Source organism: Miniopterus natalensis, chromosome 7, assembly GCF_054644295.1.
Source record: "Miniopterus natalensis isolate mMinNat1 chromosome 7, mMinNat1.hap1, whole genome shotgun sequence".
Classification (NCBI taxonomy): Eukaryota; Metazoa; Chordata; class Mammalia; order Chiroptera; family Miniopteridae; genus Miniopterus; species Miniopterus natalensis.
This window is the reverse complement of record NC_142087.1, coordinates 14,973,630-14,998,746: the sequence shown is the minus strand read 5'-3', so window position 1 is coordinate 14,998,746 and position 25,117 is coordinate 14,973,630. Positions and strand designations below refer to the sequence as shown.

Here is a 25,117-nt window from a genome sequence, read left to right as displayed (position 1 = left end):
TTATGGCATTTCTGCTTCATTTGTTCTCAGGGGATATAAAGCTGTAAATATCAGTCAATCCCGGCAAAAAAAAAGTCACATCATTCCCCAAGAGCATTAAAGGGCCACTAATGGTTGCTACCAGCAGGTTTTTTGTTTTTGTTTTTGTGTCCAGACACTGCCCAGTACCAGAGGCCACCTTCTGGTTAAATCTGGGCCTTTATCTCGGCCGTGTGCCATCGGCTGACAGCACCGGCACCTTCTGGGCACCCTCCTCTGGCTGCCTTCGCACCCGTTGCCTGGCTCCCTGGTCTCTTTCTCTCTGGTTTTCCCTCTCCCCTGTCCCCCGTCTGAGCTGAGTACCTTGTTTGCCGTCCCACTTGCCCCCCAGGAGTTCTCATCGCCTGGCCTGCCAGCCCTCTGTTGCCATGGCGATGGGGCCCTAAGTCCCTTTCTCCCGGCTTTTCCTCACCTCTGAGCACTGCCCAGAGCTGACCTCAGAGGATGAAAGCTGTGAAGAGAGATGCCCTCTCGGCGTCTCAGAGCTTGCATATAGGGAGGGTGAAGTGAGGAAAGAGTTTTCGGATCAGTTTGAGGCTGACTCATTTCAGAACAGGAAAATAGTTTGGGAACTGTTTTTTGTTTCTTTTTTGTACAAGGTTTTATAGGGTGGTGGCTGGGTGTGGGGTATGAAGCCAGTGGTAGATGTGGGGAGATCCCTACCTTAAGCTGAAACTCACTGGGGTGAGCCCTGCCTCTCCCACCCTCGCTGTCTGTTACTAGAGCGGCGGCATCTGCTAGTGTTTCTGGCCCCCAGCTCTCCTTCGCCCTCCTCCACTCAGTTTACCTGGAGTCACCAGGAATCCGAGGGCTGCAAAGACCAGGAGCAGGAGCTTCATGGCCGAAGGGGCGGCCTGGAGAGCAGGTGGAGTTTTAACGGAGTCAGAGACCTTTGTGTACTGTGCTTGGACCTGCTGCCTTTATATGACCCACATGATGCCAGTGTACTTGGCAGTGAACCAGAGGGAGAGGCCTCTGCCTCCTAGATCAGTCAGGTTAGGCCAGAATGTCTACTAGTCTGCAGTCCGGGATGATTTATCGGGCACCTGTATTCTAGGCTGTCAAAAGGGAGAGAGGCAGAACAAAGACATCAGTTCATATTTCCCCATCTTTAAAACTATGCTTTTCAGCCAGTGTTGGTGAGGATGTGGGGAATCTAGTGTTCTCTTGCACTGTTGCTGGGAGTGTTAATTGATGACAGTTTTACTTTTGGAGAGCAATTTGACAATATACATCAGATGTCTTAAAAAGTGCCTGCGTTGCCTGGCCAGCATGGCTCATTAGTTGAGCATCAACCCATGAACCAGGAGGTCATGGTTTGATTCCCGGTCAGGGCACAGGCCCAGGTTGCGGGCTCGATCCCCAGTCAGGGGCGTGCAGGAGGCAGCCGATCAATCTCTCTCTCTCATCATTGAGGTTTCTCTGTCTCTCCCTCTTCCTTCCTCTCTCTAAAATCAATAAAGATATATTTTTAAAAAAATTTATAATCATGCTTATTCTTGCTTCTTCCAAAACAGTAATAAAAAGTGACATATATATATATATATGGGAGAACTTACATATTGAGATCTCCATAGAGTATTGTTTAGAATTTAAAACTGAGAAATTAAAAAAATTATTAATTGGGTAAAAATAGCAACTAATTAAAATAATTGAGAGATTACAATGTGTACTAGCCATTTCTTAGAACATTCGTGAGGCATGGTCACTGTTTATTTTCAAATTCAGGATAATACCAACTCGACCCTGTATGCAGCCATTAAATAACAATTAGGTGCTTATTGCACAAAATATTAGAATTTGAATTTAGGCAGGGAATTGAATTTCTCGTTTAAAGAAGAAACTTCTAAAGAAAGGTTAAAATTGTCCAGAATTTTTAAAAAAAGAAAAAAAGACCCCTTATATGGGTAAGATCAATAATGTAACTTTAATGAAAGTAACTGTTTTCCAAAACAGAAAATTTATTGAGAATAGTGACATTATTTTACATTTTCTCTAATCTCTTTAAAAACCTGGCTTAATAGCCCTGGCTCAGTTGGCTAGAGCGTCATCCTATAGACCAAAAGGTTTCAGGCTCAATTCCCAGTCAGGGCACATACCCAGGTTTCAGGTTCAATCCCTGGGTCGGGGGTGGGAGGCAATCCATCGACACTTCTCTCTCACATAGATGTTTCTCTTTCTCTTTCTCTTCCACTCTCTCTAAAATCAATAAAAACATATCCTCAGGTGAGGATTAAAAAATCAACCAAAAAAACCTAGCTAAATAAAAGACATCCGGATCCTCATATACACTTTTGCACTATAATTGGTTGTGACATCACATGTCATGCAGCCCCTGGAGAATGCACTGGGAGAGAGTGAGAGTAAAAATGGCAAGTAATGTTTTAGTATTCTTATGAAAATAGTTTTGATTTCATGGACCCCTTGAAAGTGTTTTTGGAACACCCAGGAGTTTCCAAACTAGATTTAGAGAATTTTTGATTCATAAAGCAGAGGTCTGTCTTGAAAAGTATTACAAACATACGTTTTGGGTCATGACGTCAATGCTCATCAAGTCCACCAAGTTTTAAAGATAATCGTACAAGCAAAAAACACCAATTAGGAGTAAAAGAGACTTGAGAGAGTTCAAAATGAAAATATTCCTCAAGTATTCCAATGCCCTACAGGCAGGAAGCAAGATTAGCAGCTGCAAACACAGGCCATTTCTTATATCTCACATGGTGGAGTTAATTAAGTGCCCAGGGTGAAGCCAAGAGCAGAAGTGAAAAAGTGAATGAAGGAATTATTCCTAGGGCACAGAAATGCTTACTAATCAGAGAACATTCTCTCCCCAGAGCACAGGGAACTGTCTATGTGTGCCTGATTGGATTTAAGAATTGTTTTCGACCGGCGACTGTTATGTATGTCCCCTCCTGCCCCCAACCTTCCCCTTTTGAACAGGAGTGTTAATTTTTGCTATTCCATCCCCATGTCTCCCTTGTACTTTGGGTGAGATGTGGGGGGTGGGGGTGGGCAGGTAACTTACTTTTTTAGTTCACAGGTCTCTGGATCAAGAGGATCAAGTTAAAGGAGTTTCATCTATATTTGGACCCAACTTAGGTGATGGGATCTTAGTCTTCAAACCTAAGCCCAACGTCATAATATGAGAAGAGTCATGGGAGGGAGTATATTTTGTATGTAGATAAGATGTGAATTATTTGGGGCTAGAAGATTGCAGACTGTTGGATGGTCTTCATTGACTCATGTCTCCCAGTGTTCCTATCCTTGTCTTGTCACTTCAACATTGAGAGCAAGTTCTGGCCCTGATGCCACAGATTTCCACAATCTTATTGAGATATAGTATATTTTCTTAAATAAATGCTTCTTGATTTGTGTATATACTTAGGTTAATTTCCAGAGACTTCAAATGGTAGTTTTTAATTCTCCCCCTCTTATAGATGTCCATTAAAAATTGTCCTTTCCTTTTAAAATAGATGTATGTAATGCTTTTGTTTCTGTCTCCTGTCCCCTCCATTACTCTCTTCTCAGTACGGAGAATTCCAGGTTACTAAAGGTCATTGAAGCCAGAAATAGAAGAGCAGCAAAAGCCAGGGGCAAGAACTTGATGCCTGTAGGACAGAGACATGCCTGGGGAGAGTGCAGTGGGTGGGTGGGACAGAGCTACCTGTGTCACTTGCCTGGAGCTCCAACTTTTATTAGACTTCATAAGAGATAAAAAGTTGGGCAATGAGCCAGTGATAAAGCAGGATGTGTGCCATTGGGCAGACAGATTTGGTCAGAGTGTCTAATAGACTACTGCATAAATTGACTGAGTACTCATAGAATACCTGAAAGTCCAGCACCCACTCTTTGAAAATAAGCTTTCTAGCTATTGTTGGCAAGGGTGAGGCAAAAGAGGGACAATTTTATACTGTTCCTGTGATTTTAATATTTTGGTACAAATATATGCAAAGTCTAAAACAAAATTAAACAAAATAAAGCTATGCTTGCTCTTTGACCCAGAATTAACACACACAGAAAAAAATGTATAAGTTCAAAAGGATATAAGTACTATAGTTCTTCTTAGCATTACTTATAATAAGGATTTGAAAATCTTAAATGTTCATCAGTAGAGAATTTCCTAATTTATGGTACATAATATTAGCATTCCATCTAGCTTTAAATGATAATTGAGGGTTTATGACATAAAAAGCCATCAATGATGTACTAAGTGTAAAAGGAAAATTATGCATTGTATGATCTAGTCTTTGTTACATGTGTATGTATGTGTATAAAATATTTGGTAGGATAGATACTAAACATTTTAAGCGTTTTTAATCTTTGAGAAAGATTATTTGTGATTTTGATTTTTTCAAGTTTTTATATGTATTTTTTATCCTTACCTGAGGATATGTTTTTACTTATTTTTATTTTTGAGAGAGAGAGAGAGAGAAACATCTCTCAGTTGCCTCCTGTATGCATCCCGACTGGGGATTGAAGACGAAACCTAGGTATGTGCCCTAACTTGGAATCAAACCTGAAACCTTTTGGTGTATGGGACGACGTTCCAACCAACTGAGGCACCCGGCCAGGGCTGTGATTTTTATTTTATCTTTCATAATTTTATGTTTCATCTGAATGTTATAAAATGACTACATACAACTTCATAATTAAAAGGCCAATTGAGATATCATGTAGGGAAAACATCTTATTTGAAAGTTTTGAGATGAATATACACACAGAAAAAGACTTGCTTTCTTTTCCTGATTAACAGAGAAGATTGGATTCCAATCAGATCCACAGGAATCAGAGATCTTTCCCATATTTAGCTTTAGTAATAATTTCAAGGATACAAGTAAGTATGAATCACAGGTAAAACATGCACTAGTCTGGGTGCCCCTACCACTTCCTCGGCCCTTCATCGTCTCTTTGGAATGAGCTGTGGGTTGGATTTAACGTTAGATCTCTAAGTGACACATGCAAGCACATCACTTACAAAAATGGGCTACTTCAATGAGAAATATCTCCTTTTTATTCTCTGAAAATTACGTAGCATGATAAATGCATGACATTTTCCAAGGAACCATGGAAACCAATCCATAGTTTCCAGGTTTGTTTGCCAGAAACAATTCTGGATGGAGCAGATGCATTCTGCTGATAGAGACTACGGTCTGGTGAAGAGCGTTAGTGAGTTCTCCAGGAGGTCTGTCCTTAGCATGCTTAGAAAGGGGATCTGACGGGGTCAACTTTGTTCTTTTCTTTCCTTTCAGGAGCAACCCTGGTAAACGGCAAGAACTGAGTGCAGGGACTGTTGTTAACCTTTTCTTTCCCACATCTTAAAATGAAAGCATTGAGAACTATTATCACTGAATTTTTCACTTATAAAGAGTGTGCGTTTCTTAACTTTCTAGTATTTTCATTATCATGGTTCTATTCTGTACTCTAATTCCATCTCTCCTAAATTCCTTTTACAATGTGGTGGTCAGAAGTAATGGCAGTAATCCAAGTGTCACCTAACCAGGTCACCTAATTTTGGCAATTGCAGGAGTTGTCTAAGTCCTTTAAGATAGTCATATGTAGTCCTTCTCCTCCTTACATGAAGAATCAAGTCTTCTAGAGCTTCTTCCAAGCCATTGCTAAAAGTATGAAATAAGGTTATCCACATAGTCTTATTTTATAGCTGGCACTGGGCACATGCTCCAAAGCTGTTGCCACTGGGTGTCAAGGTAGGATAGAAACTAAGGGGCTCTGGTGTTAGAAAGACATGGATTCAAGTCCTGGTTCTGCTTCTCTGTGACCTTCAGCTGTTCAACTTAAACTTCAGTTGTATTATTTATATAATGTGTAAAGGATTGTTATAAGACTAAATGAGGTAATACATTCAAAGCCCTCAGTACTGTACCTGGCACTTAAAAAAGCTCTGTCACTCTTAAATTTTGGCATTATTAATATTGCTTTTTTATAGATCTTCCTCCAGGTTGCTATTCTTTCTTTAATACCCTTTGGTATTGTCATGGATCACTTATTAATTCATTGCGTTGCTTCTGAATTGAGTTTCTATTTACTGATCTTCACCAGGATCGTTTTCGATTCTCAGGCTCTCTGAGAGTTAGAATGCGTCAGCGATGAGCCTTGGATATGTGAAATCCAGTTATAAGAGGTTCCTTGTTCCTGACGCATAGAACCTCTAGAACCTAGGTCATTTTCCCATCAGCTTCAAATGGTACTTACATTATGATCATTTGTTAGTTTTTGGGATTGTGCTCAAAAGCTGAGATGGAGGACAGAGGTCAGGAAGCACAGTGAGTCCCGTTTCCTTCCTTTGCCCAGACCCACTGAAGAGAGGAAGCAGCAGCCAGCAGTGTCAATTACCCGGCATGCAGCTCTTGAGCAGCTTGTTTTCACGTGCTAGACACTGTAGTATATTCTCATCATCTCATCTAATATTTTTTCCATAATTTGGATCCACAGGAAGCTTGATGATCTCATCAGCCCGCAGAGCATCCCGCAGGTCCACAGTGAAGGCCTGGTGAAGGGAGAGCTGCTGGTGCCCTGACAGCTGCTATGCGTGGGCCTGAGGATACAGCAGAAACTCCGGGAAAACAGTGGAGTTACGAGCAGCTTCCATTTCAGCAGAGCTGGAGATCCAGAGTCTAGGGTCCGGAGGGAAACAGTTCCCTCCTCCTGTACACTTGGATGCCAGCTGTGCCTTTTTGAATTTTTGAGGCATATGAGAGTGTTCTCTGGCCTGTGCCTTCAAGATTTTACTGGGGCCGAGCGCACGCAGAAGCTCTGCGGCGGGCCCAGGCTGCAGCCCAAGCCGCGCTCTCGCTCCTCCTGATTTTTTGACCTTGGCTGTTGAACTGATCATTCTCCTCCATCGTTTCGCCCACTCACTTCTCTAACTGTAGCCCCGACTCTACTCCCCTGCCTCTCATTCTAAAGAGTTTGATGAGTATCTTTTACATGTTCTTTTAAATGTATACTTTCTGCATGTATTTTTAGTTTATATAAATGGTATTGTAGATCTGCTTTTTCTTTGTCACTCAGAGCTATAGTAGTGAAGATCCATTCACGTAGCTATGTGTATGTTGACCCTTGCTCCTAACTTACGTGTGGTATTCTAAAGTGTGAGTCCATATAATTTTACTGATCCAGTCCTCCAGAATGGCTGTCCAGATTGCCTTAGACTGGTATTGGTTTTACCAATTGGGTAAGAATATCTGGGATATATTTAGGAGGAGAGTCCTTGGGTCACAAGATAAGTGTCTAGTGAATTTGACTAAGTAGTAGCAGGTTGTTCTTAAGAAATAGGAACTGTTTATACTTCTACAGCATATTAGAAAGGTTCCTATATTCATACATCTTCCCTAACACATGCCATTATGAAGCTTTCTTTATTATTATTATTGTTATTTAATTTTTATTGAATTTATTGAGGTGACATTGGTTAATAAAATTATGTAGGTTTCAGGTGTACAGTTCTATGATACATCATCTGTATATTGTATTATGTGCTCACCACCCCAAGTCAAGTCTCCTTTACCTTCTTCTACCTCCCCTGTCCCCCTTTCCCTCTGGTAGTCACCATATTGTTGTCTGTGTCTGAGGTTTTTTCTTTTTTTCTTTACTAAATCCCTTCACCCTTTCATCTAGCTCCCCAAACCCCCTTGCAACTTTCTAATTTTACCAATACTATTATTGGAGTGAGTTGCTTTTCTCTGATTACCAGTGAATTTGAGCATCTCTCCTTATGCTTTGTTGCCCATAGAGTCAAAACAATCCCTATCAAAATCCGAGCAGGACTTTTCGATCTTGTCATTTATATAACAAGGCAAGAAATAATAAAAACAAATTTTAAAATAGAACAAAGTGGGAGAGCTTTCACTTTCTGATTTCAAAACTAATATCCTTGGCTTGAGTGTAAAAATCCTACTAAGGTTGCTCAGCTTTGCGCAGGGCCAGTGACTGGCAAACCCAGAATGAAGGCAGAGGCTCAGGGTGATTTAGGAATCACCTGTTGTTCTTTCATCTTACCAGAGCTCAGCGAGGAGGAGGGAAAAGATATCCTCTCTTTCATGGCCTGTATCAGTCTGCTAGGGCTTGAACATCAGAAATGTATTTTCTTACAGTTCTGGAGGCTGGAAGTTTAGATCAAGGTGTCGGCAGGGTTGGTTTCTCCTGGGGCCTCCTTGGCTTGTAGATAGCTGTCTTCTCTCTATGTCCTCATGTGGTCTTTCCTCCATATGTGTGCACCCCAGTGTCTCCTCCTCTTACAAGGAAACCAGTGGTATTGGACTGGGGCCCACCTGTTTACCTCATTAAACTTTAATTGGTTCTTTGAAGGCCTTAGCTTCAAATAGAGCTACACGGAGGGCTTCAATACATAATTTTTTTGAGGGACACAATTCATAACATGGCCCAGGGCTCATTTAGGGTGTTGTCCACAGGAACAGGCCAGGCCAAAACAGTCTCTGGCTCTCTGAATAGATGAGCAGAGAGCAGGGAAGCCAACGTGATGCTGTTTCTTGCTCAAATTCTTACCCACTCACTCAGTTGGGTACAGGCTGGACAAGCCGTGCCAGCTGCTGTGTTCCTCCTTTGTCCTCCAGGACCCGCCCCCATACTCCATTTACTTTCTGAGCCTCAGCTATTGACAGATGGCCTTTACTTTTTTAAAGTTAACATTTTCCCTGGACCTTATCTGCAGCTCCCAACTTTTAATCTATAGTTTTAATTAGTGCCCTTCCCTCCATCATCTTATGTTATTTACAGGCCAACTTTATTTGTGCTCATTGGGCTCAAACTTTACAATTTGTATGTGACAATTCATGTTCATAACACTTTAAAGTAGTTCTAAACTGGAATCAGGCCATTTTAAGTAATGTGGATAGTAAAGGGAACGCCTTCTAATAAGTTAGGGCCCCCCTCAAATGCTCTTCTCTTCACCAGCCTGCTCCTTTCTCCCGTCATGTCAGCAGCAGCATCATTATGTATGGGATTAACCTACTACCTGTCAAAAGTAGGGAGGATTCAGCTTCATACATAGTTCTGGGGAGGGTAGCAGCTAGTTTATTTGTGTATTTATTTATTTATGGATGACTCACTGTGAAGTGCTCTGTAGAAGCAGTGCTGGTTAGGGGAATGCTCACGGATGTCTAATTTGATTATTCTGGGTTCAAATATTGGCTCTGAGAATTTGAAAAATTCAGAGTCTCACAGCTTCTCAATGGTGCTATTTGGGGGCAGCACTGGATGTGCCAGCATGAATCCCAACCTCACAGACCCTGAGTGGCAGAGCCTGGGGGTTGCACTAGGATGTGCCAGGGTGAATCCCAACCTCACAGACCCTGAGTGGCAGAGCCTGGGGATTGCACTAGGATGTGCCAGCATGAATCCCAAGGGCGAATTTACAGTCACTGTGGGGTTCCCAATGCTTAGAAAAAGGCTTTTTTCCTTTAAAATGGAAACTCTGATGTTTTTACCAATAATATTAATGCATAATTTCAAGGGTGGCCAGTTCTGGACTCCGCGTTGAAGTATGGCCAGTTCCATCTGGGAAATGTAGCTTTTACTCTGACTGGCCTTGGGCCAAGCTGACATTAGGAGGATCCTGTTACTGTAGTGAAAGAGGAGAGCAGATATTGGAGACTTACCGTATTTGTTACAGTGAGTGAGGAAAAGGGTATTCCCAGAACCAATCACCCTGAGAAGAGATGGTGGGTAAGTTCTATGACAGGAAATGAGGATTCAGAAGAAGACCTTAAACTTAGGTGAGAAAGGCACTTTCTCTTTCTGTGGGGAGACCATGAAGAAAGCACTCCAACTGTGGGAAAGTGGGCTGGACTTTCAAGAGTTTGGCAAATAGCTGCCCTGGCCGGGTGGCCCATTTGGTTGGAGCATCATCCCTACACCAAAAGGTTGCAGGTTCAATTCATCAGGGCACATACCTACGTTGTGGGTTCAATCCCAGGTCAGGGAACATACAGGAGGCAACCCGTAGATGTTTCTCTCTCACATCGATGTTTCTCTCTCTCTCCCCCTCTTCCCCATCCCATCTTCTCTGTGAAATCAATAAAAACATATCCGTGGGTGAGGATTTAAAAAAAAGTGTGGCAAAGAGCTGTAGCAGGGAGGAAACCTAGTGCCCCGAAGATGTGCTTGGGTTCTTCAGGGAACACACATGTACCTGGAGTTGAAGTTATTCTTTGTGTAGCAACTTTTTTCTGTTGTACAAAAACTTCCAGGGACATAATTTTAAAAGTTGCACATTAGTATCACTGTAGGGCATTGTGGGAAAAATCTTTGCTTTTCTTAGGGTGACACTTAGTAAAGAACAAGTAGAGTAAGGAAAGATGATCTTTAAATTGATGGAGGTGATATGTAGCAGAGGTTAGTATATTAAAAAACTGGAATAGGGGTCTGTGCTATTATAATTTGGGCAATAAAAGGAAGTGTGACCTGAGATATAAGGAAATAGATTCTGGGGTATAATATGTTTACATTTCTATTTTATAAATGAATAAGTGGATGCTCATATATGGATAAATGATTTGTTCAAGGCCTCATAGTTAAAAAGTTCCAGAACCAAAATACTAGCCCAGAAATATGAGACCTGAATTTCTCTACTCTTAATTCTATACTACAGCCCTCAGAAATATGGCTACCTTCCCTAGATTAGGATGATCCCCTCTACCTAGCAATCCTATAGCCACTGTACCCTCAGAACTCTCTAGCCTGGTGCTGTCCAATATGGTAGCCACTAGCCACATGGGACTATTGAGCACTTAAAATGTGGCAAGTATGAATGAAGTGCGCTGTAACAATAATAGACATGATATTTCAAAGTCTTAGTGCAAAAAAAGAATGTGACAATCTCAAATATTTTTTATATTGATTACCTGTGGAAATGATAATGTTTTGGATTTACCACATTGAATAATATGTATTTTTAATATGCATTCCACCTATGTCTTTTTACTTTTCAAAATGTGGCTACTGGAAAATTCAAAGTTGGTTTGCATTTGTAGTCTGCGTTCTGCATCTGTTGGAAGTGCTGCTCTGCTCACCTTCTCCTGAATCCTGTGTCCCCTCCTCCCTCCATTCCTCAACATTCTTATGTTAACCGGCTTCTAACTAAGTTACGGGTCTGATGTGTAGAAGAGACTTGACCCGTCCACATTCTATGTTGCATATGGGCCTCTGCCCCCCAAGATCTATGAAAAAAGAAAATATGTCTCTTGGTAGTTTCCTTCCCGCTGCGCTAAGAAAAGGACACCATATGAGAATCAGAAATCCTTGTTACAGAGGCCTAACCTGGGTCATCCGTGGGTCACATTCAATGTGTAGTCACCACTTCTGGTGCTTGCCTTCTCCTAGGCATGCAAACTAAAATTCCATCCCTCTCCAGCTCTGTCACCTCTGGGAGCCTCCTGTGAGAATGGTAAGATTTTGTAAACTGTAGGCACTTACACAGTATCTATTGAATGACTCATGACAGAGGAAACAGTTCTGTCTTATTTAATAGAAAACAAAGATGGAGAGGAACCTGGTGTTTTCAGGGAAAGACCCATATCCCTGCTCATCTGTTTCCTCCAGCTCCGTTTATGGTGTCCGCAGTGTCCATGGTGGTGGTGATGGTGAGGGGAAGTCAGTGGCTGAACCTCTGCTTTTTTTGGTGTCACTCTTCGTAGAAGTAGCAGGGTATGTAATCTTTCCTGAGGTCGTGGCATTGGCGGTGGCAGAGTTCACAGTGCTGGCATTTGAGATGATGATGGTGTTGATGTCAGCAAAAGGGCTTTTGGTATTGGGGGAGAGAGATAAAATATGATATTTTGTTTGTTTCGTAGCCCTAGAATTCTTGGTGGTAGTTTTTGGCCATTTTTGGAAATCCTCTTCAGGTGTATGGGGCATTGCATTTTGCAGGTAGTTTTTTATCATTTGAACCACCTTTGGTCCAATGCAACATTTTTTCTTCTTGCATTTCTGTACCTCTTTTTCATCCACAGCGCAGTGGTCTTTGCATCTCCCCAAACTCATTAAACATTTTCTCGAGCCAAAGTATTCTGCACAAAGAAAAGAGAAAACCATTGGGCTAAAATAAATCTCTCTCGTCTCCCCTCATTGAGTTACTTTAAAAATCTAGGGCACACAGGAAAGAAGAAAAGGGAATCCAAGTACTTCTGGATAGGATTTTCAACCTCCAGCTTAGCATCTTAGACACTCATAGGGAAGGTATCACTATTTCTCCCCATGATCCTAGGAAATACCGACAAGAGTAGAATCTGCCATAAAACTAATCCAAGAAAGAATTTCAGAAGAGAATCAATAGGCCTTGGCCAGTTTTGCTCAGTAGTTAGAGTGTCGGCCCGCAGACTGAAGGGTCTCAGGTTTGATTCCAGTCAAGGGCGCATGCGGTTGCAGGCTTGATCCCTGGCCCAGGTCAGGGCATGTGCGGGAGGCAACTGGCCACGTTGTTGTGTCTCTCATATTGATGTTTCTCTCTCTCTCTCCCTTCCACTCTCTCTGAAAAAAAGACTTTTTTTTTTTTTTTTAAAAAAGAGAGAATCAATAGGACTTTCAGGTGTTTTGGTGTCTTGCCAAACACAGTGGTTTATGACCTTACCCTCCTTGACAACTGCTTGACCTGTGTTTCCTGGGGCGTGGTGTTCTATCATTTTCAGCCTCTGGACACTCTGTTCCTCAGACGTATTATTCATTATCATAACCTCATCTCTATCAAGATAATCACATTGTTATCTGTAGCTCTAAATTTCCTACTCAGTTCAGTACCTCATCTTCATCTGCTGGATGATTTTTCCTTCCGTCCCAGTGTCTCACCTTCTTATTTCTGAATCAAGAAAGTTCTTTCTCACTCATCTTAACAATTCAACTCATAATGTTCACATACATTTCAATGTTGCTCCTCATCAAAGACAAAACAGTGAAATTCTTGTATTTCAAGCAGCTACGCTAATTAACCCCATTACAAACTCACGTGGAATTTGAGACTCCAAGTGGCTAAGTGACTTTACCCAAGATGACAGTCACACTTGCTTATGTTACTACCCTTCTCTTAGGGTCGCAAGATAAAAACATTAGAAACATCTTGACTTTTACTTTCCCTTCCCTGACCCATTGCCAATTATTCCAAATATCTGGTTGATTCTTGTATTTTTGAAACACATCTCAGTGCTTTGCTCTCCTTTTCAAGTAACAATGGCCAATCCTCTGTTTCAGCCTTTTGCCGCAGTATATTCCGAGATGCTCTTATGGGTAATTTGTGGGTTTCCAAGACAAAAAAGGCTGAGAGGCAGGGCCAGCATGGCTCAGCGGTTGAGCATCGACCGAGGATCCAGGAAATTATGGTTTGATTCCCGGTCAGGGCACCTGCCCGGGTTGTGGGCTCGATCCCCAGTAGGGGGCGTGCAGGAGGCAGCCGATCAATGACTCTCTCTGTCATTGAAGTTCCTCTCTCTCTCTTCCTCTCCCTTCTTCTCTCTGAAATCAACAAAGATATATATATTTTTAAAAAGGCTGAGAGAAGGGATGAAACTCTGTAAAAATCTGAAGAAATTGAGATGGAGAACAGACCTGTTTACTGGATCCTAAAGGAGATTTTATTTTTTGAATATAAGGGTAAGGAATTCCTCCTTATTATACCACAGTAAAAACTGATAGGAACCTTTGCTTTAAGAGATGGTTTAAATTAGAACTAGAGCAAAGATGAGGGAGACTTGGTCTGAGTCCCAGATAATAGCTCTGTAGAGGGTGGGAAGGCAGCTTTATATATTGGATAGTTTCTGAGTACACAAAAAACAGCCTGCTTTTACTGTAGCTAGCTCCTGGTGTGTTCCTATCAGACACAGTCTGGGGTTGGGGCCTATGGAGATGTGTGGGTGATGACACATAACTGATGTGAGGGACAGACTCTTCAACCATCTTTTTGGGCAACTCATCTTTCACCATCTCTTGGGGTTCCCATTGTCATGGACAACCAAGTCCCTGCTTCCTCACCCCAACCCCTCTAAAACCCAGGATTCCATACCTGCGTTCACCTGGCAATGTAGCATGAGGCTGGCAAAGATAGGCACGAGGAGCTTCATGTTTGGGTACCAGAGAAGAAGCTTGGATCTGGGTTGATGATTTTGAGGTCCAGCCTTTATTGGCCTCTTCATGGCCTTAGGCCATGAGCAGCGAAGTGCATCCAAAGCTCACAGAAGTGTTTTCTCTGATTGTTTGAGAACAACCTTTCCTGAACACTTTCTGTAACACATTTCCTGCTCTTGATCCTGGGGGGAATAGTAGACATAAGATATGAAAGAAGTGCAGGCTCTTTGCATCTCTTTCTTAAAGTTTGAGCAGGGGGAGAATCATGTATGCGTCACTGTTGTCAGCTAATTATGCCTAAGGCACTCAGTGTGTAAGAGTCAGAAGAGCAGAAATTCCTATAACCATGGACTCCTGGCGGGTAGAGACTATCTTTTTTGTACTGATGTCTCCAGTGGCCAGCATGGCTACTAAATCAACATAAGAACTCAGTACATGCTTGTTAAATGAGTTTGTGGGAAGCATCTCTTGGCATAACTTTAACTTATTTTTTTATTGAGATATAATTGACATGTAACATTATACTAATTTCAAGTGTACAAAATAATGATTCAATATTTTATATATTGCAGAATGATCACAATGTCTAGTTAACATCCATTACCACACATAGTTATAATTGTTTTTCCTGTGATGAGAACTTTTAGGATGTACTCTCTTAGCAACTTTCAAATAAACAATACAATATTATCAACTATAGCCACCCTGCTGTACATTACATCCACCGAACTTACTTATGTTATAACTGGTCATTTGTGTCTCTTGACCACCTTCACCCATTTTGCCCCTCACCTTTGGCAACCACCAATCTTTTCTCTGTATCTATGAGTTTTTTTGTTTTGTTTTGTTTTTAGGTTCCACATATAAGTGAGATCATATGGTATTTGTCTTTGTCTGACTTAGATCATCTAGCATAATACTCTTAAGGCTCATCCATGTTGTTGCAAATAACGCCATTTCTTTCTTTTTTATGGCTGAATAATATTCCATTATCACATATATATCACATTTTCTTTATCTATTCATCCATCAATGGACACTTAGGTTACTTTGATGTTTGGCTGTTTTAAGTAATGATGAAATGAACATGGGAGTGCAGATATCTTTTTGAGGTAGTGTTTTTGTTTTGTTCAGAAAAAGACCCAGAAGTGGAATTTCTGGATTATACAGTTTTATTTGTAATTTTTTGAGGAACCTCCATACTGTTTTGTAAGTGGCTGCTCCAGTAACATTCCCATCAACAGTGCATAAGGGCTCCTTTTCTCCACATCCTTGCCAACACTTGTTGCTTTTTGTCTTTTTGATTATAGCCATTTTAACAGGTGTGAGGTAATATTTCATTGTGTTTTTGATTTGCATTTCCCTGATAATTAGTGATGTTGAGCACCCTTTCACGTACCTCTTGGCCATCTGTATGTCTTCTTTGGAAAAATGTCTATTTAGGTCTTCTGTCCATTTTTATCAGATTTTTCTTTTTGCTATTGAGTTGTATGAGTTCTTTATATATATTAGATATTAACATCTTATCAGATATGTGATTTGCAAATATTTTCTCCCATTCGGTAGGCTGCCTTTTCATTTTGTTGATAGTTTCCTTTGCTGTGTAGAAGCTACTTAGTTTGATGTAGTTCCATTTGTTTATTTATTTTTATTGCCTTTGATTTTGGTTTCAAATCCAAAAAATCATTGCCAAGACAGATGACAAGGCTTACCACCTGTTTTCTTCTAGGAGTTTTATGGTTTCAGGTCTTATGTTTAAGTCTTTAATCCATTTTGAGTTAGTTTTTGTGTACAGTGTAAGGTGGTGATCCAATTTCATTATTTTGCATGTGGCTGTCCAGTTTTTCCAACACCATTTATTGAAGAGACTATTTATTCCACATTGTATATTCTTGGCTTTTTTGTCTTAAATGAATTGACCATATATGCATGGGTTTATTTCTAAGCTCTTTATTCTATTTTATTAGTCTGTGTGCCCGCTTTTATGCCTAAACCATATTGCTTTGTTTACTATAGCTTTGTAATATAGTTTGAAGTCAGAAAGCATGATGCCTAGAACTTTGTTTTTTCTCTCAGGATTCCTTTGGCTATTTGGGGTCTTTTTTGTGTGGTTCCATACATGTTTTAAGATTGTTTTTTTCTATTTCTGTGAAAAGTTGGAATCTTGATAAGGATTGCATTAAATCTGTAGCTTCCTTTCAGTAGTATGGACTTTTTAACAATATTGAATCTTCTAATCCATGGTAATGGAATATCTTTCCATTTATTTGTGTGTTTTTCAATTTCTTTCATCAGTGTCTTATAGTGTTCAGTATAGGTCCCAAATGTATAGGTTACTTCTTTGGTTAAATTTATTCCTGGGCATTTTATTCTTTGTGATGCAATTTAAAGTGGGGTTCTTTTCTTAACTCCTCTTCCCAACAGTTTATTATTAGTGTATAGAAATGCAACTGATTTTTGTATATTGACTTTGTCTTGTAACTTTATTGGATTTGTTTATAAGTTCCATCAGTTTTTTGGTGAAGTCTTTAGGGTTTTCTACGTATAGTATCATATCATCTGCAAATAGTGACTATTTTATGTCTTCCTTTCTGATATGGATGCCTTTTATTTCTTTTTCTTGCCTAATTGCTCTGGCTAGGACTTTCAATATTATTTTGAATTAAAGTGACATATATTGTGTCATATGATGATGTCTCAGAAGTCCCATAGGCTTTCTTCACTTTTTAAGATTCTTTAAAAAAATGTTTGTTTCTTTGACTAGATAATTTCAAATATCTGTATCTGAGTGTGCTAACTCTTTCCTCTGCTTGATAAAGTCTGCTGTTAAAGCTGTCTACTGAATTTTTCACTTTAATCATTTAAAAAAAATTAACACTTTATTTTTTTAATACAATTTTAAGTTCACAGCAAAATTATGGGAGGAGAAACAGAGAACTGCCATATTCTCCCTGCCCCTGCACATGCACAGCCTTCACCGTTATTGACCTGCTCTACCAGAGGGTTCTCTTGATACAGTTGAAGAACCTACGTTGACGTTTATAATCACCCAAAATTCATACTTTGCATAATGGTTCCTTTTTGGTGTACTTTCTATGAGTTTGGACAGATGTATTATGACATGGACCCATCATTGTGGTGTCATAGAAATATCCACTGTGTTCTACCTATTAATTCATCCTTCCACTCCAATCCCTGACAACACTAACTTTTTTTCTTCTTTTTACATGTTTTTATTGATTTCAGAGAGAGGAAGGGAGAGGGAGAGGGAGATAGAAACATCACTGATGAGAGAGAATCATTGATTGGCTGCCTCCTGCATGCTCCCTTCTGGGAGCCCTGACCAGGAATCAAACCGTGACCTGCAGGTTCATGGGTGGACGCTCAACCACTGAGCCACACCAGTCAGGCAACACTAACCTTTTTATTGTCTCCATAGTTTTTCCTTTTAGTAAACGTCATAAACTTTAGTCATGCAGTTTGTTTGTTTTTTGAGATGGGATTTTTTCACTTAGTAGCATTTACATTTTCTTCACATCTTTTAATTGCTTGATAGCTCATTTCTTTTTAGCACTGAATGATATCCCATTGTCTGGAGGTACCACAGGTAAGTTATTCACTTACCTAATGAAGTACATCTTGGTTGCACATTTTGGCAATTACAAATAAACCTGCTTTAAACTTCTGTTTGCAGCTTTTTGTGTGGACATAAGTTTTCAACCCCTTTATGTAAATACTGAGGAGTGCAGTCATTCAATCATATGATCAAAGTATGTTTAGTTTTGTAAGAAACCACCAAGACATCTTCAAAATTGGCTGTATCATTTAGCATTCCTACCAGCAGTAAATGAGAGTTCCTGTTGCGCCATGTCCTTGCCAGTATCTGGTGCTGCCAGTGTTTGGATTTTGACCATTCTAATAGGTGTGTAATGATATCTCGTTGTTTTAACTTGCATTTCCCTCATGATATATGATACGTAGTATCTTTTTATATACTTATTTGCGATCTGTGTATCTTCTTTGGTGAGGTGTCTGTTAATGCATTTGGTCCATTTGTACTCAGGTTGTTTATTTTTATTGTTGATTTTTATGAGTTCTTTGTATATTTTGGATGATAGTCGTTTAGTGGATATGTCGTTTGAATATATCTTTATTGATTTCAGAGAGAGGAAAGGAGAGAGAGAGAGATAGAAACATCAATGATGAGAGAGTCATTGATTGGCTGCAGCCCGCAACCCGGGCATATGCCCTGACCAGGAATCGAACCCTGATCGCCTGGATCCTAGGTTGATGCTCAACCGCTGAGCCACGCCTGGCCGGGCGGATATGTTGTTTGAAAATATTCTCCCCCAGCAGGTGGCTTGTCTTCTTATCCTCTGGGCAGTGCCTTTTACAGAGAAGTTCACGTATCAATTATCTCTATCATGGATCATGCCTTTTGGTCAGTCATGAAATTCTTCAGCACTGGGATTTTTGATTTTTAAAAATGTGATTTTAATTTATTTTTTGAACTTATTTTGTTCATGTATTGTTATCTTGATTTTGTTTAGTTGCCTATCTGTGTTTTCTTGTAGTTCACTGAACTTGAAAAGGATTATTCTGAAATCTTTGTCAGTCAGTTCACAGAGCTCCATTTTTTAGGGTCAGTTATTGGAGCTTTATTAGTTTCTTTTGAGGGTGTTATGTTTCCCTGATTCTTTGTGATCCTTGTCTTTTTGTATTGGTGTCTGTGCATTTGAGGGAGCCATCACCTCTTCTTGTCTTTATAGGTTCACTGGCATGAAAAGACCTCTATAGGTCAGCCTAGCCTGGGGTTCTAGATGGGCTAGCTTGTACCATTCACCGGCAGGTGCTGCTTGCGGAGGGGTCTCTGGTTGGGTGGGGCTGTTGCCTGTGTTGTGATCTTGGGTAATGCTTCTGGATGGGCTTCTCGTTGGGTGGGCTTCATGGTCAATATGGCTGCTGAGTGGACTCTGCAGTCAACTGGGGCTATTGACTGGGCTCTACAATAGACCATGGTTGCTGGTTGGGGTCCGTGGTCAGGCAGGGCCAGTTGCTGGGCTCACTGGCTGGGTGTGAATACAGCCTGGGCTTCCTGGCAGGGCAGTGCTGCTAGTTGGACTCCATAATTGTACAGGGATGTTGGCTAGTCTCTGCAATCAGCCCTGATTGGGTGGGGTTGTAATCTGTGCCCCCTGGTCAGGTGGTGCTTCTTGCTAGATTCTATGTTTAAGCGAGGCTACAGGCTGTGCTTCATGGTTTGGTGGAGCCACTGACTGGGCTCTGCAGTTGGTTAGAGCTGCAGGCTGGGCTCTGTGTTTAGTTGGGGCTGCTGACTTTGCTCCCTGCTGGAGTCACTGGCTGTGCTCTGTGGTTGGACAGGGTCACTGACTGTGTTCCATGATCAGGCAGGACCACAATCTGTCCTCGACAACTGGGCTGGACCATTGATTGAGGACCCCAGACAGATAGAAATGCTGCCTGTGCTGCCTGTTAGGGTGTGGCTCAGGACACGGGATGTGAAAGAATTCACAACTGAGAGAAGAGATAGATGCAGAGAGGGAGTTTATTTTACATTCCCCAAGGGGAAAGGGCTGGTGTACTCCTAATCAATACACCTGTGGGCCGGGAAACAAAAGGGGGTCTGCTCTTTTAAGCAGGGGCTGTTATTAGGCAACGAGGAAGGGAGTGGTTTGAGTTATCTTGAAGTTGAGCAGATACCAGGGAGGCTGTCTTGAAAAGTTACAGTTTGTTTTTCAGGAGACAGTGCAGTAGGTGTCCTAGGGAGGTGTCTTATCAGTGTTTTTCCCAAGCCTGTAAAACATGCTCAGAGCAAAAGTTATGAGGAGTTCAAGAGGCTGGTTTAAGGGGAGGGGGAAGGGAACTTCCTACTATCTAGAGACTCCTTGGTGCGAATTGTCCCTCAGTTGTCAAAATAGCAGGGAGGAGGGGATGCAGGAATATAGCCTTAAGAGTAGCTTATCTTGCCCCACAGTTTGAACAGAGAAGCCAACAATTTTGGAGTTTAATTACCAGGTGCTTCTTATTAACTGTGGAAGGCCACAGCAAAAAGAGAGAGGCCTTTTTCCTGTCCTTACCGTGCTTGACTGTAGGGACTGCTGACTTTGTTTCTCAGGTGGAGGAGCCACTAAGCGGCCTCTCTGAGCAAGGTCATTGACTGGGATATAGCTCCACTGCCAAGATCAACTCACCTGTTACTGTGAGCTCTGCTCCTTTCTTTGTTCCAGGTGCCTCCCCGGGGGTCTGGGCTTGTCATTTCCTATGGGTTCTTCAAGACAGAGGTGGGCCTCCAGGGAGTGCCCAAGAAATGCTGGGGAAGCTGAATGTCTGCCTCAGGTTCTCTTTTCTCTGCTGGAGAAATTGTAGGCCCAGGGGATCACTCTTGGTGTGGTGCTATGCTGGCCTGGGAAAGGGGCATTGTGGTCAAAGTGAACCTGCCCCATTTACCCTTCAAATGCAGATTTTCTTGGTGTGTGTGTGTGCACGCATGCGCGTGTGTGCAGGCTCCAAGGAGGGTCTTCAGCCTTACCCCAAGGTTCTGGAGTTTTCATAAAGGTATCTTCTCTGTGGATAGTTGCTAATTTGTATTTCCTTGAGGAGGACCAGATCCAGGGGCCCTCTATTTCTCCATCTTGCTTCCTTCAACAGCAGAAGTGCATTTTGGGGCCATCGCTATGGTTGCCATGTAGAGACTGAATCTGAGTGGGTTCATAGGAGTGGGTTCATAGGGGCTGGAGAAGATGGAAGAGCTCTGAGTGGAGAGACTTCAGAACATTGTATATAAGATACGAAGGAAGGGTCAGAGAAGTGGCGTTCAGCTTTCCTTTAATCCTCTCCTTCCCAGCTCCTGTTGTGAGCTAACTCTTACTTATCTTTCAAGTCTTTGTTCAGCTGTACTTTCAAAGCAAGGTTCTTTAAACTCTGGACTACCATTGATCCCTTTATTTTAAGCTCTTACTCATTTGTTTCATTCATTAGATATTTACTGAGCATGTATGATGTTCTAGAAACTGTCTCAGGGGCTGGTAATATGGGCATGTGTATCACAGGCAGTTCTTGCCGTGGTGGAGCTTTTACATTAAGTGGTTTTAGAAAATGAGGAAACCACATGTCATTCTTATCCTTGTTGAGCTTTTGGTTGAAGGAGGCATATAGGGAATCAAATGGTTGCTGCTGAAGGCTCTGTAAAAATTGGAAATAAATTTATTTATTTTATTTTTTAAAAAATATATCTTTATTGATTTCATAGAGAGGAAAGGAGAGGGAGAGATAGAAACATCAGTGATGAGAGAGTCATGGATCAGCTGCCTCCTGCACGCCCCTGACTGGGGATCGAGCCCGCAACCTGGGCATGTGCCCTGACTGGGAATCGAACCCCGATCACCTGGATGCTGGGTTGATGCTCAACCGCTGAGCCACGCCCGGCCGGGCAGAAATAACAAATTTAGATGCTACCAGTCTGCACAATTGTGTGATGTTCTCCAGCATTGGGGTTGGCCTTTTTCCATACAGATGAGTGCATAAAACATAAGTGTTTGGGTTGTTAAGATGTTTAAAAGAGAGTAGTTGAAGTAATGAATCATGGAGCTTAGGCTGATAAAGAAGAGTGAAGAGGGAAGAATCTGACTGACACATGGATGTGTTTGAGCCAAGGGAGTCTAGGTTTTGATGAATTCAAAGAGAAGTTCTGTAATAACAAAATGGAGCTGATGGGTGTGATCAGAGAAGGTGCAGTCAGGCAGAATGGGTTGGGTTCAGCTGATGCATTAATGAGACCCTTGGAAAAGTCATTTCATACTCTGAGCCTAACTTTCCTAATTTGAAAAATGCTGGCAAACAAAACCGTGGCACATCCAAACAAATGGAGTACTAATCAACAATGAAAAGAGGAACTACTGATACAGGGAAGAGCCTCAAAGTAATGATGCTGATGAAAGAAGCCATACAGAAGAGAGTACAACTGTGTGATTCCATGTATATAAAACTCTAGAAAATGCAGACTAATCTCTAGTGGGGTGCAGACTGCAAAGGTGCATGAGGAATATTTTCAGAGATGTGGAAATGTTCTCTATCTTGATTGCTGTGGTGGTTTTATGTGTGTATACAACTGCCAAACTCATCAAATTGTACACTTTAAATTGCAGTTTATTGTACATAAATTATACCCGAATAAAGTAGATATTTTTAAGTCCAAAAAAAGTGCCGGTATTGACACCAAACCCAAAGCGTTATGGGTTTTAAGTGTGATAACTTAAGTGGAAGCACTCAGCACACGGTTGGTGCCCACAGAATGTTCGCTCACCTCCCTCTGATGGCACCTTGCCTTCCGCTTTTATTCCCTTCCTTTCTCCTGTTCCTATTGTTAGAGTCCTAGCAGGGTTATCATCCAATGGGGAAAAAAAGGAATAGAAAAATTGTCCTGGAAAAGACAGCTTAAGGGACTAGAAGATAAAAGACCTTCGAAGGAAGGCTTAGCAGCAATGTCAGTCTTTCATCTAGATTGTATGACTCTAGGGTGATTTCAGTGATCAAGGTAGTCCAGTGTGGAAAGTACAGTGAACTCTTTAGGGAGCTTCTAATAACCCTCGCCTGGTCAGACAGATCCCAAACTCCTTGTGCCTGTGACTTATCTCCTACTAATGGGCCCTCGCCTCAGGCACAGCTTGATATGCAACCACTCATGTTCATGCACTTCTGCCATGGTCCAGAGAGCAAAGCCCTAAAAGAGATTTCCCCTAACCCCTCCAGCAAAGACAGTGCAATCTGTCTTATGCTTGTTACTGAGAATATGCACAAGTAATTGTGGGGTGGCTGCAAAGTAATATGCTCCTGTAACTCCCCAGATGAGAAAACCATGCGTGTGAGAAACAAGATAAATTTAGAAAACTATGTAATAGTAACATTAACAGTTGAATACAAGTAACAGTTCTGTTTATTTTGAACAGTGTTTTTTTTTTGCATTGCAATAGCAAATAGAAAGAAAACAACATTTTAGTACAGTATAATACACATTGGCACTTTAATTGTGTAGTCCCAAACCAGTTGGAGTCCTGATTGCCTAGCCACACAATTACTTTTGCATTTAGAATCTTGAATCACTTTGGTACAAACATATCTTTTCTCAGTGAATACTGTGCTTTCTTTCTTGGTAATTATTTGTGAAACAACAAAAGACTTTTTACTCTTACATACCTTTTGGTGCCTGTTCCCTTCTTTAATAGACACTGATACTTTCATTTAGCTGCCTAGCACCTTTCAACTCCCTCTTTGTTTTCAGAATTCTACACTTGTGGCAACTATGGAAACTTTCCCCTCAAATACATGCCCCCCTTCCATAGTATATAATTGTCACATCCCATCCCCCTTGTGTCTAACTATGGTCATATGATTTATTTTTACCAATGGAATGTGAGGTGAAATGATTGTCACTTCTGGGAAGAGGCTTTTAATAATGGTATGATTTCCTTACGTTTCCATATATTTGCACCAACATTCTGAACCTCATTGATCTGTTTATGAGAAAAACATAAAACAAGTGTATGAAGTTGTTAAATGATCAGGATTAAGGTCTCCTTGCAGTGGGAGATGTAGATCCAGGTCGGAAGGCTTGGACATATATGATGGTGGCCTCTACAAAGCGAGATTCTTATGCTTTTCTACAATGTAGCTAATGTGAACCCAGTCCCTGTGCTGCTGCACATGGTAACCATCCTTGTCAGGAGAGGTCAGCAGAGACTCTTGTACTAGGTAATAGAGTGGCATATGCATTTTACAGGAACATAATGCTTTGCAATAATCTACCAGCACATCAGGGAGCACATGAATGTCCTAGAGCACCCTCTAGAGGAGTCACAGGCTGTTTAACCCTGTTTCTTTTATTTTTTATTTTTTTATTGATTTCAGAGAGAGAAGGGAGAGGGAGAGAGAGATGGAAACATCAATGATGGAAACATCAATTGATCAGCTGCTTCCTGCATGTCCCCTGCTGGGGATCAAGCCCAAAACCTAGGCATGTGCCCTGACTGGGAATCGAACTGTGACCTCCTGGTTCATGGGTTGACACTCATCCCCTGAACCATGCTGGCAGGGGCTGCCCTGTTTTTTGTAAGATGAATCCATCTTCTCTTTACTGTAGATCTTATTTTCCTAAGTGCTATAGGTAGCGTGTTTGGCTTTCACTTTCCGAGTTGTTTATTTCTAGATTAGTTTAGTTTAATTTTTATATAAAATTATATAGTACTTTGCTGTTTAAAAAACAAAATAGATTATTTATTAATTAATTTATTATTATTATTTTTTCTTACTTTTTAAATTTATCTTTATTGTTGAGAGTATTACCGGTACACCATTTCCCCCTGCAACTGACCCCTCCACTTCGCTCCCACCCCCTCCCCAGGCCTTCACCCTGTTATTGACTGTGTCCATGGGTTATGCATATATGCATATAACTTCTTTGGTTAATCTCTTCCCACCCTCCACCCCCCTTCCCTCTTTCCTCTGAAATATGATCGTCTGTTGCATGCGTCAATGTCTCTGGATCTATTTAGTTCATCAGATTCTTTTGTTCATTAGCTTCTTGTTAAAGAAGACCCTTCAACATTTCCTGTAGTGCTGGTCTGGTGGTGATGAACTCCTTTATCTTTTTCTTACCTGTGAAGCTCTTTATCTGACCTTCAATTCTAAATGATAGCTTTGCTGGGTAGAGCAATCTTGGTTGTAGTTCCATGTTTTTCATCCCTTTGAATATTTCTTGCCACTCCCTTCTGGTCTGCAAGGTTTCTGTTGAGAAATCAGCTGACAGTCGTATGGGTGCTCCCTTGTAGGTAACTAATTGCTTTTCTCTTGCTGCTTTTAAGATTCTCTCTTTGTCTTTAACCTTTGGCATTTTAATTATGATGTGTCTTGCTGTGGGCCTCTTTGGGTTCCTCTTGTTTGGGACCCTCTGTGCTTCCGGGACTTGTAAGTCGAT

General features: G+C 41.2%; 1 protein-coding gene across 1 annotated transcript; it reads right to left on the bottom strand.

Moving 5' to 3' along the window:
- Window positions 1-11,538: 11,538 nt before the first annotated feature.
- On the bottom strand, window positions 11,539-14,123 carry DEFB129 (defensin beta 129). The gene is given in 2 exon segments (XM_016200577.2): window positions 11,539-12,083; window positions 14,066-14,123. Coding segments are annotated over 2 exon segments (603 nt in total).
- Between the last annotated feature and the right edge of the window lie 10,994 nt (window positions 14,124-25,117).